This window comes from Solanum verrucosum, unplaced genomic scaffold, assembly GCF_900185275.1.
Source record: "Solanum verrucosum unplaced genomic scaffold, falcon-dt-bn FXZP01000060.1, whole genome shotgun sequence".
Lineage (NCBI taxonomy): Eukaryota > Viridiplantae > Streptophyta > Magnoliopsida > Solanales > Solanaceae > Solanum > Solanum verrucosum.
In genome coordinates this window covers 3,680,783-3,693,815 of record NW_026020129.1, presented here as the reverse complement: position 1 = coordinate 3,693,815, position 13,033 = coordinate 3,680,783, and the positions used below count along the sequence as shown (strand labels likewise).

General features: G+C 29.4%; 3 protein-coding genes across 4 annotated transcripts in view; 2 read left to right on the top strand and 1 right to left on the bottom strand.

Moving 5' to 3' along the window:
* LOC125827216 (cyclin-dependent kinase F-4-like) overlaps positions 1-13,033 on the bottom strand; it is a 36,687-nt gene that overhangs the window by 17,025 nt on the left and 6,629 nt on the right. The gene's annotated exons all lie outside the window — the stretch shown is intronic.
* LOC125826365 (B3 domain-containing protein At2g33720-like) lies at positions 9,185-10,018 on the top strand. Its single transcript, XM_049505671.1, has one exon. The coding sequence runs from the start codon at positions 9,185-9,187 to the stop codon at positions 10,016-10,018; it is 834 nt and encodes a 277-aa protein (XP_049361628.1).
* Positions 12,003-12,842, top strand: LOC125826364 (putative B3 domain-containing protein At1g78640). Its single transcript, XM_049505670.1, has one exon. The coding sequence runs from the start codon at positions 12,003-12,005 to the stop codon at positions 12,840-12,842; it is 840 nt and encodes a 279-aa protein (XP_049361627.1).

Genomic DNA, 13,033 nt, shown 5'->3' with positions numbered 1-13,033 from the left:
TGTCGAAAGAAGAGTGAATTTTTAAAAATTGTATATCCTAGTTATGTTATAATTTATTTACATATATTAAACATATTGTAATTTAATATAGTATCATACATAAAATATATCTATTTTAAAGTATTCTAATTGATAATTAGGTATTGAGTGGTCATTTATTTATTTGTTTTGAAACAGTCTTTTAATTAGATTATTAGAGTAACTGAATTAATGTTTATCCATGGTTAAAATATGTGAAATAATTTTACCATTTTCTATATATGTTAATTCTTGTTTGGAATGCTTACAATATAAAAAATTAATGTGTTATTCATGGCATAGTTATAATGTCATATCATCAATTGTTCTTTTATTTATAAATATCTAATTTTCAAAATTACATCATCTTTTCTCTTGCAAAATATCCATTATATAGACTAATCTATTTAGTTGATTATATTTAAAGAAAAATTCACTTATAGTTTTTTGAATCTAGGCTTAATTACTATATTTTACTAAATTTGTATTACAAAATAATTGAGTATAATTTTACGTGATAAAATAACCATTTGTAGTTATTTATTAATGAGAAATTTAATTGTCTTCTTCAATAAAGAGATTTCTTTTAAGCGGAAAAAAAATAATTTTTCAAAGGTATGGATTGATACATTATGAACATAATTGAGTTCGGCGGAGGGGTATAGGAGGGAGTGTAGGTTATGTATCTGTAGAACATAATGTGTATGGTATAGTAATGAAAAAAATTATTAATGTATAATAATGAAATTACAAAAAATATTTTTTAAACTAAAGCGCACAATATAAAAACATCATAATTTCTGTAATAAACTTGAAAAAACATAAAAGCAACTTTCTTGCAATATTTGTGCAAAATACAGTTTTAAATGTTCATGAAATAACTATGACAATAGACGCAACAAATTGAATCGGAACAAATTAAAAGGGCTATACCATTGTAATACTACTACTAAAACATAGGGTAACATTTGAAGTGAAACAAATATCTAAGAACATATAAAAGAAATTCACCATGTACTAAGTAAGTAGTATGTTGTAAATTGAATATAATCGAATCGAAACAAAGATTACTTTCAAAAGGTGAGAGTTCTCACCTTGTAAACCTTAAGAAGTTCAAGAACATGACATAGAAAAATTCAGAGGACTCACTCTTCTTCGCATTGTGCAGACTCCAATTAATAGACATAAATAAAGAATACATATATATATATATATATATATATATATATAAGATACATCAACACTTAAAAAACAACAAAATGGAATCAAACCACAAAAAGTGATCAATTAACATGAAGCATATAACCAAACCTAAAATAGCTGATGAAAAACCAACAACAAAAGAAGAAGATGAATCTGCAAATGAAACAAAACCAATAATCAGTGAGTATTGTAGCACAGATCAGGAATTGTATATATAGACAATTAGACATCAAGTTTCAATAATTCCAATTTTATATCACAGTAAAAAATGAAAAAGAAGAAGAAAAGTTATAGATAGATAAATAAATATTTGGAGGTTATAACGAATATGAAAAGTTTGAGAGTTATGGATATTACTAATATTAACTAATTTAGAATTTATGTAATTGAAGAGGTATGAGGTAATAAAGAGATGATTTTATAAAATAAAATAATTTTAAAAAATGAGAAAAGAACATTTTCGTAATTTAACTTTGAACTCAAAACCTTCCCACTTTTAATATAACTAGTCTCTTGACACGTGCGTTGCACGTGTGTTTCATGTGAATTTTTATAGATTCGTTAGAACAATTAAAATTTTATGCAAATCATGTGAAGTGAGTACTATATTTAATGTGCGTCAAGAAACACCAAATGAGGGGCACATTGTAATGTTTAAAATCAATTCCTTTGAAGCTACCATCGGTAAATCAATTTCGTTGAAGCTATTATCGGTAATTTTTTGAACTTTGTTTAGTAGTTAATTAACACACTTCCAATAAAGTCACATGACTAATTTGAACCAAATAACAATACATACTTACATAGTGATAAAAAAAATTCATAAAAATTAGATTTGTGAAGTCTAATAGAGAAAAACCACACAAAAAAATAGAAGAAAAATAAAGCATACACATCATTCGCAAGACTTTATTCATATAGATTATAGATTGAAAATAAATATAGAATCAATAAGGTATCCGTATTCGGAATTCAGAAGCTACAAGTTTAAAGAGGAAAAACAAAAGGCACAGACCATGAGAGGGAAGTAATTGCACTGACAAAATATAATATAACAACTATTATGAAAACAATAACAACACAACAACAACAAAAAAAACAATAACTGAAACACCATAAAAACAATTGGTGGTAGAAAGCAAAAGAAAAACAGTACAAGAATAAGAGTACTACTACGACAAACACCACTAAGTCTAAACCCTTCGGAAAGCAAGAGAACACTGCATTACAACCTTCTACCTTAATCTGCGATTTCCATGCTTAAGAATTTTTTGTAATTGATGAAATCAGTTTTTTTTTCTTATAAGCGATGAAAGGCGAATTAGCTTATGTATTTGCCAAAAATAATTTTACCTTATGCACATGATATTTATAAGCCAAAAGTTTACCTAGAATTCTGTAGAAAGCTCAAAAGCTATGTTGGAGAATGGAGAGACATTCTTAAAATACATTTTAAAACACCTTTTCATTTTTAGTATTTAACATAATATGATATAATTATTATTTAACATTTAATTGCTTAGATATTTTATAACATTTTGAATTAAGATAGGGGTAAAATAGTATTTCAACTTTTTCTTTTGTGGCTTCCCATTTTTAATATAAAATATGATGATAAAATAATAATAATAATAATAATAATATATGATAATGAATCACGTTTTATTGCATTGTTTTTTGTGGTTACATAATGTGTGAAAACTTAGTTTATTCATTGGCAACAGTAAACAGATGGTTTCTATTATTGGTGTGATCAAAACTAGAAATCTGCTAACCTGTGTAAATTGTAGTATTAGTCTCCTTGTTGTGCTAACTTTATAATTAGCAGAAAGAGTTCACGAGTTCTGGTTCTGGATATGATAAAATAGAATTTCATTTTTTAAAGCCTAGTTAGAAGATCAAAATGATTTTCAAATTAATGTTTATTGATTTTATATTACCTTATACTCATTTCATTTCATATTAATTTGTCCATATATTAAAAGTAATTATTCAAATTACTTGTTCAATTTATGAAATCAAGAGCACTTTAATATATTTTTCTCTTTCTACCTTTAGTATTAAATAACAACAGGACCTTGCTTTCATTGGATAATTGGTTTCATTAGTAGGGAAGCCTTTGTAAACCCATCGTCCTAGCTGAGCTGCGTGCACCAAGACAAAGATTGCTCATGGCAGTCGAGTTTAAAACCCAACCGCTATAAATCATTACTTGAGAATGATAATCATCCTTATACTAATCTAACCTCTAAATGCAGGTCATTAATGGAGAAGGTGAAAGCAGCAATGCCAACGCACATCTTCAGGGAGCAGATCAAGGTGGCGCCGTGGCGGACATGCTTAGCAAGGAAGGACTGCAGCACAGCACCTTTGGAAAGCCAACCTTTTTGATAGTTCCCCCAATGTGTACAAAAAAACTAACATGGGCAGACATTGCGGGAACTATGTATTTAAGGAAACTCAATCCTAGTAGCAACTATGTAACTGGCCATACCACGGCCCAAATTTCTGATTAAGCAGCATCAAACAATATGTTTGACATTACGTAATTTCTAATATATCTATCCTTTTGATAATAAAAAAAATAGGAAGTACTAGTTGCAAAATTTAGAGCATCAACCATCATTAATAAGATTAATTTGATAAAATATCTCTGCGATTAATTTTTTTTTAAAGAGTTTCAAATCGATAGGTATCCAATAATATGAAATGGATAATTAATAACTAATTAATTGGAGGACAATATGAAACTAAGAGAGTACTCCCTCCGTTCCATATTGGTTGATCACTTTTTTTTACACGTATATAAGAATATAATTTTACTATGTAGTTGTGTTTGGGGTATAATGGAATGCGAATATACATTTAAATAATAGAGTATATTTTAATGTCAAGCTTCAAAAGTTTTCTTTCTTTTTTAATTTATGTGTCCAGTCAAATATATTTGTCAAGTGTCTTTTGAAAACAGACTCTCTACCTTAGAGAGGTAGTGGTAAAGACGGCCTACACTCTACCTTTTCAAGCCCCCACTATGGGTGATTAGGCTTAGGGGTATTCAAAATTGAATCGAAATCGATAACTCAAATCGAAAATAAGCTATTGGTTTATTAGTAATTTGATTTTTTTAATTATTGGGTTTATCAATTCTTAACGGTTTGAGGTTTTTCCTTAACGGGTTAACCGATAACCCAATAGTAAATTAATAAATTATAGGGCAAAAAACTTAAGTATACAACTTAATAACTTTAATTACACGAATATAGCAATAGTTTTTTTTTTTCAATTGAATAGCAATATTTTTTTTTTCAAAATTGGAATTCTTATTAAAAGAAAATAAAAAAACGTTTTCAGCTACAATTATCCATATCCCTTAAATTTCTCCAATTATTTTATTTTTCCTGATTTACTCCAATTTGTTATATATCATATCCCATAAAGAAAGGTTTCCTACAAAAATAAAACTTCTCTTCCATACTAAGATCGATGATCAAATATGCAGACCAATAATTTTTCAATTTTAATTCATCACAGCGGGCGTTGGAACTCATCAGGTATTCTTTTTTGTGGTAATTCCTTTGATTTTGTCGAATTTGGTGGAATATACATTCATAAGATTTTGGTTAATGTTATGGTGCAACTGTAAAAGGTTTAATTATTAAACAGATATTAAGATTTAGCAATTGTTTGTGGAATATTATTAGGATTTTCACATAATCTGTGTTTTAATTCTTTTTGGTATTTATTTGTTGTTTTATATTAACGTTTTTGGTGTAATACAACAACATCATATGATTTTGGTTGTAATATGATGAGTCGAATAAGTTTTTTATAAAAAAAAATTAGGTTAATTGGTATGTTGCATGCCGAATATTAATAGATTTTATCAATAATTTCTTTTGGTATGTGATATGGTGTACACATACCAACTTAAAGTTAAATTTCAGGTACATATTTTTGTTTATTTAGTTGTATTATTTGGTATATAAAATATAACTTTCAAAAAAAAAATTGATTAGTTTTTTGGTGTATTTTATTTATCCGAATTGGTGTAGATAATAATTTGAAAATTGGTCATATGTGATCAGGTACTTAATCTGGTATATTTATTTCTATAAATTGGTGGTAAATTAATATTCTAATCAATGTGTTGGTGTATTTTTGGGTTAAATGTCAAATTACTTTTGATACGTCAATTGGTGTAATTTGTATGATTTAACTGATTGTGTGAATTATCACAAATTGGTTTAGGTATGTGATGTGGTAAACGACACCAAAATAATACTCTAATGTATGAGTTGGTGTATTTATTGGTCTAATATATAATACCATAATTTCAAAATAGATTGTTGTTGTTATTCAACAATTCAGAGTTTTTTTTTTGTTTCTGGGGTATTTTTCCTTTGGTTTGTTTTGTATGGTTTGTAAGTTAGGAGTAGAAACCAGTTTTATTGATTATGGTTTTTGGTAAGTTAATTGGTAAAAAATATCGTTAAGTTATTTGGTGAAAATGATAGTTTTTAATTTGTGAACATAATGATCTGCCAGTTTGGTGTAATTAAGATATTATTGGTGTCATTCAGAGTGGTGTTTTTTGGTACATAATGATGGTTTGCAAATTAATTCTATGTTGGTTGAATATTTTAGATTGATAAGGTATTTGGTGTAATGTATCGCTTTTACTTGGTGTGATTCTGATTTTTTTGGTGTCATTCATAGTGGTGTTTTTTTAGTACATAATGATGGTGTACATATGCAGTTGCAACTATTAGATACAGAAACAAACATCGCGAAGATTATTGTTCCTCCTATTATAGTAATACGAATTTTCAAGATACTTATGCAATTCGAATAGAACCATTGCCTTGTGAAAGCACTTGGAATATTCCATTGCATATTTTGGAAGAGGTAATGCTACCACCAATTGCAAGAAAACAACTAGGTAGACCACCAAGTAACGATCGAAAGAAGGGATTCAACGCAGGAAAATACAAGAGGAGTAAAGTCACTTGTAGTAAATGTGGTACATCAGGGCATAACAAAAAGACTTGCCTCAAATTTGCTTATCAGAATTAACATTGTTGTATTATTTTCAATTATTATTGTTGATATTTTCTTCCAACAGTTCAGAATTTTTTAAAACTGACAAATGCACTTCTATCCAACTTTGGTTACTCTTGAATTGACATTTCTTTGGTATTCTCTTGTTTGGCATACATGTTTGGTATTCTCGTGTTTGTCATACAATGTTGCATTCTGGGTGACTTAGATAATTGACAACATGTTAAAAAAAAAATGATATAACTTATGAGTGAATACTAGTGTAACATACAAATAAATCTAGCACAATTGGTGTACTTATGGTGAAAAAAGAACATTGAATACAATTAAAGCTAGTTAAAGTGAGTGGTTGATTAATAATAGACATCATTAACGTAATAATTTGATATGATAGTTGAATAATGCTAAAAAATATTTAAAATATTGGTTGGTTATACTATATAATACCCAGAACGTACACAATTGGTATAGTTGTTTAAACACAGATAATGAAAAAAATGGGTAAATATATGGGCTGATATTCTGGTAATATATACCAAAATATTGAAAATGTTAAAAATAATGATTGGTTGTACTATATAATACCCAGAACATACACAATTGGTATAGTTGTTTAAACATACACAATTGGTATAGTTGTTTAAATACAAATAATGATAAAAATGGGTAAATATACTGACTGATAATTTGGTAACATATACCAACCTAAAATATTGAATCTGAAAACCACTACTTAAAGTAAAAGATTTTGGTTTGAATGAAATGTTGGTATTATATACCAACAGCATACATCGAATCTTTTAACAACTACTTAAGATATAATATGTAATAATGCTGGTATATAGTGTCTGACATGTTGGTATTACATACCAATCTCACACATTGTTATACAATCTATACCAATCACACACAAATTCTGTTGAAATATTCTATTATAAATCAAACTCGGAGTCCTATTCATGGCGAAACTATGGTGAATCGGATGGTATAGCTATGAACTGTAGTGAAAATTGTTCAACAAAGAATGTGAAAAGAAGAAGATGGAAGGGTTAAAAAATTTTAACAGAAGAATATGGAAGGGGTTAGACGTTTGGCAGAAAAGAAAAATGGTAAAACTTTCCTAGGAACTATAACTCTCCTATTGAAAACAACACCAATTTTATTGGAAAATAAAAAGTTATCAAAAAGGAAAAAAATAAATATGATCCTTATAATAATCAATGAAACATGTAAATATGGAACTGTAATAGGAGATATAATATTGGAAAAATTTAATATCCCTAATTAATCTCCACGTTAAATGCACGTAATTCAAAAGGCATGAGAGAGGAAAATCTGAAAAAATAAATAAACTTAAATACAAAAATTAATTATTTTGTTATGTCTGTAATTTAAAAACTATGTTTATAATTAAATAGAAGTACATTGATATTTTGTTAATTAAAGTCTTAAGTAATATAATGTTGTAATTTTCACTAAATTATATCTATACTATTCAATATATAAAGTCTTTGACGTAGGATTTAATTTATTCTACAGTGTGTCACTGTTTGCTTTTGAGTAAGATGCAATCTATCAAGTCATGTGCATCGATCATTTGGTTTGTCACCTTGTTTCTAAGTGATCTTTAATGATATTTATGTGTCAAATCTTAAATGTTAAACTAATAATCAAAGCGATAACGATCAATAACCAATCGATAATTATTGAGTCAAATCAATAAATTTCTAATCAAATTGAATCAACCGATGTACAATCCTAATTTCTCTAGATATGGTATTGCTCTTGTGTTCCGCCAAACACATTTCTATAAATTAAGACACATAAAGTATTACTTATCATAACTTTTAGTTGTTCGTTTTAGTCGAGAACCAAAGCAGTTTTAAAGGAAACAAATGAACAAATTTTTTAATTGAAAACTTAATGTTGATAATTAAATTTTATTGTATTTTGTTATGGCTTCTACATCTTTGTTATTTATTTTTCTAAACTATTTTATTGTGTTTTTTCTTGAACCAAGGGTCTGTCGAAAATAAAACTATTAAAATATGACAAGATCGGTATACACACTATCCTCTATAATACCAATTTGTGAAATTACACAAGGTATAATATTGACAATTAAACTTTAATAATACTTATTATTGAAATTATGTAAAAATTATCATTTTAAATAGTCAAAATAATCTCATAATCTTCGATATTAAAGTTTGCTCAAGTTTTTACAATTAGAAGCATTTGTCTTGAGCTTTAAATGGAGGACGTAACTGCCCCCTCAGAATAACTTTTTTTTAAAATAGGGCTCATTTTTTTATTTTTTTTGGAGCAATTGTTAGTAGCAAAGATATTTTTACGCTACTTAGCTAATTAAGGGGGGCGGGGATTTTTGAACAAATAGTATATGTTAAAATATTTGTTTTAATTTACGATAGTTTAGGGATATATTTGTCCTTTTTCCCTATTATTTAATACTAAAGGTAAAAAAGAAAAAATATAATAAAATTTTCTTGATTTTAATATGAAATGGATAATAAATTAATTAATTGGTAACATTTACAGGGGAACAAGCTTTAAACTCTTTTTAACTCAAATAAATATACCAAAAACAGAACTAAAATTGTCAATCCTTTCCTTTTTAACACAGAATCCGACTATGAAATGGATAATAAACTAATTAATTGGTAACATTTACACGTGAACAAGCTTTAAACTCTTTTAACTCAAATAAATATACCAAAAACAGAACTAAAATTGTGAATCCTTTCCTTTTTTGACACAGACTCCGACTTTGATCCAAAATGGGAGAAATTATACAAATCTATAAAAAGGACCATTACCCAGCCTTTCTTCTTTCATTCCAAAATATTACTACTGTTCTCATTCCTTTATTTCTCTTAGTTACGCTATGGAAAATAGTCATCAATTTTCCGATGATTTTCTACCATTTTCGGAAGACAGTGTTATTGATGCCGAACCAATTAGCTATTGTCTTCCTCATCAGTACTCGTCTTCTGATACCACTTTGTCTCTGTTTTCCCAAGTTTCTGAAAATATTGCTGCTTCGAAACCAATTACTACTACGGTTGATTTCTCTTCCATAGACGGCGGCAAGGACAATCCTAATTCACCTTTTTTGACTCTCTTTACACGAGTTTATGTAAACACTACTCCCCCTCCTCCTCCTCCGTCATCCACTGATCTCTGTCTTTCTCTACCATCCCTACCCAACACCTCTTCGACTGCCCAATCTTCCATTAGTAGTCAACATTCTTGTAGTTTTGCTTCATCAAGTCGAGAGGTAAATGCATTGGGTAACTCTGCTCCTAAAAGATCATTGGGGGAACAGAAATTCATCCCCCGCAAGAAAACCAAAGAATCAAATGGAGAGGAAGGTCACTGGATAACAAAAAAGTTAACTAGAAGCGATGTGAATGGAGCTTCAAGGCTATTACTATCTCGACAAGAAGTGAATAATTACATACTACCCTTTATGAACAAGGAAGAACAGAGCATAATTTGTCAACAATTGTGCGGAGTTGATGTTACTGTATTTGATATGGATACACAAACAAGCCATGTTTTGACCCTCAAGAAATGGTCTACTAATAGCTTTCACCTTGTCAAAGCATGGACAAAGGATTTTGTCAAAAGGAGGAATCTCAAAGAAAATGACGTAATCTCGATATGTTGGGAGAAAAGCAATTCAAGATTTTATTTTCGAGTTCAAATGAGGAATTAAGTAGAACTTTAAGATTTTTATGTTTTCATATTTTTTTTAGTTAGTTATATGAAGCTTTCGCTTAATGATCAAATTTGTAAATATGGAAACAAAGTGTTTTAGTGTTGCTTTATTTATATAATCATTCTTTGTTCTAAATTGATCTTTATATCCTGTTTTGATGGTTGTTACTTATTATTCCATAGTGTATCACATTGTACTGTATCGTTTTCTCTGGTTACATAATGTCAAACATCAACAATGTGAAAACTTAATTTATGTACAAAAGATGCAATGTATACATACTATATGCGCCATTATTGTAAGAACTCTAATGACGCTAAGGAAAACCATTTATTCAACCAAAATAAGGAAATACATTATTCAAAACATGTTGAACATCGTAGATGTAACAGTATCACCAAAAACTAAACAAAAATCTTGCACATAAAAGACTATTATCGCGAATAGAACACTAGAACAAAGTCGTGCTGCCCATGCCATCCTCCTGCCTTAATTGGCTTAACTACTGGCTGCATTGTAGGTCCTCTGCCAGAGCCAATATTCATGTTTCCCAGCTTGTCAGCTGCATCACAAACGGCAAAATTCTGCACTCTGGAACCAACCACTGCCAACCTCAAAAGACAAACTAGCATTAGGAGTACAACAATACAAGTATTCCAATAGAGGGGAGTTTGAATGACTCACTTGGATCGCTTGGAATGTTCCTTCCAGGAGGTCGATATTTTGGTTAATAAATTATATTTATACTATTCAATATATAAACTCCTTAACGTAGGATTTAATTTATTCTACAGTGTGTCACTGTTTGCTTTTGAGTAACATGCAATCTGTCAACTCATTTGCATCGGTCATTTGGTTTGTCACCTTGTTTCTAAGTGATCTTCAATTATATTTATGTGTCAAACCTTAACGGTTAAACCAATAATGAAAGCGATAGCGATCAATAACCACTAAAATAATAATCGATAAGTCAATATCCTAATGACTATAATGATTTTACATGTCTACAGATACAGATTGATAATTGTTGAGTCAAATCAATAAATTTCTAATCAAATTGAATCAACCGATGTACAATCCTAATTTCTCTAGTTATGGTATTGCTACTGTGTTCGGTCAAACACAGTCCTATAAATCAAGAAACATAAAGTATTGCTTATTATAACTTTTAGGGTGTGTTTGGTATGAAGGAAAACATTTTCCGGAAAATGTTTTACAATTTTCTCATGTTTGGTTGGGTTAAATGTTTTGGAAAATGTTTTTCAAATCAACTCATTTTTCTCAAATTTAACGAAAATGACTTCCCTTCAAAACTTAAGGAAAACATTTTCCAAAACTCTCTTCCAACTTCAAATTACAATTATTTTTTGTTGAAAAAATCAATTTATTTTGTCCCTACCCTCAAACCAGCCCCCCCCAACCACCACCACCACCCCAAAAAAAAATAAAAAATTTAAAGCTTGTTTTTAAATTCAATTTTTTTACCCCACCCCCAACCCCTCCCAAAAACATATTAAAAGTTGTTTTTAAAAGATATTTCTAATTTCAATTTTTTATGTTTTTACCCCCTACCCTCGCCCCCCTATCAGCCCCCACCCCTTTCAAAAAGAAAAAAAATTAAGTTTGTTTTTTAAAAAATATTTTCAGCTTCAAATTTTTATTTTTTCATCCCAATCCTCGACCACCCACCCCCCACCCCGGCCACTCCCCCCCACAAAAAAAAATTGAGTTTGTTTTTAAAAAATATTTTCAACTTCAAAATTTTTGAACATATAGTATATGTTAAAATATGAAATGGATAATAAATTAATTAATTTAAACTCTTTTAACTCAAATAATATACCAACTAAAATTGTGAATCCTTTCCTTTTTAACACAGAATCCGAGTTTGATCGAAAATGGGAAAACTATACAAATCTATAAAAGGATGATTTCCAAAATATTCTACTATTCTCGTTCCTTTATTTCTCCTAGTTACGCTATGGAAATTGGTGATCAATTTTCCGACGATTTTCTAATGTCTCTGCCATTTTCGGAAGACAGTGTTATTGATGCCCAACCAATTTGCTATTCTCTTCCTCATCACTACTCGTCTTCTAATACTACTTTGTCTCTCTTTCCCCAAGTTTCTGAAAATCTTGCTGCTTCCAAACCAATTACTACTACTGTTGATTTCTCTTCCATAGACGGCGGCAAGGACAATCTTAATTCATCTTTTTTGACTCTCTTTACACGAGTTTATGAAAACTCAAAGCCAATTGCAAACAATACTCCTCAGCCATCCCTACCCAACACCTCTTCGACAGCCCAATCTTCCATTGATAGTCAACATTCTTCTAGTTTTGCTTCATCAAGTCGGGAGGTAAATGCATTGGGTAACTCTGCTCCTAAAAGATCCTTGTTACAGGAATTCATCCCGCTCAAGAAACCCAAGCTGACAAAAGAATCAAACAGAGAGGAAGGTCACTGGATAACAAAGAAGCTAACTAGAAGCGATGTGAATGGAGCTTCGAGGCTATTACTATCTCGACAAGACGTGAATAATTACATATTACCCTTCATGAACAAGGAAGAACGGATCATAATTTGTCAACAATTGTGCGGAGTTGATGTTACTGTATTTGATATGGATACACAAACAAGCCATATTTTGACTCTCAAGAAATGGTCAACTAATAGCTTTCACCTTGTCAAAGCATGGACAAAGGATTTTGTCAAAAGGAGGAATCTCAAAGAAAAAGATGCCATTTCCATTCGTTGGGAGAAAAGCAATTCAAGATTTTATTTTCGAGTTCAAATGAGGGATCAAGTAGATCTTTAACATGTTTATTTTTTTCATATTTTTTTTAGTTAGTTATCTCGAGCTTTAGCTCAATGATCAATTTTGTAAGTATGGAAACAGAGCTTTTTAGTGTTGCTTCATTTGTATAATCATTCTTTGTTCTGAATTGATCTTTATATCTTGCTTTGATGGTTATTACTTATTATTTCTTTGTTCTGAATTGATCTTTA

Excerpts from the sequence above, each read along its gene's own strand:
- LOC125826365 (XM_049505671.1), top strand. The coding sequence starts at position 9,185 with ATGGAAAATAGTCATCAATTTTCCGATGATTTTCTACCATTTTCGGAA.
- LOC125826364 (XM_049505670.1), top strand. The coding sequence starts at position 12,003 with ATGGAAATTGGTGATCAATTTTCCGACGATTTTCTAATGTCTCTGCCA.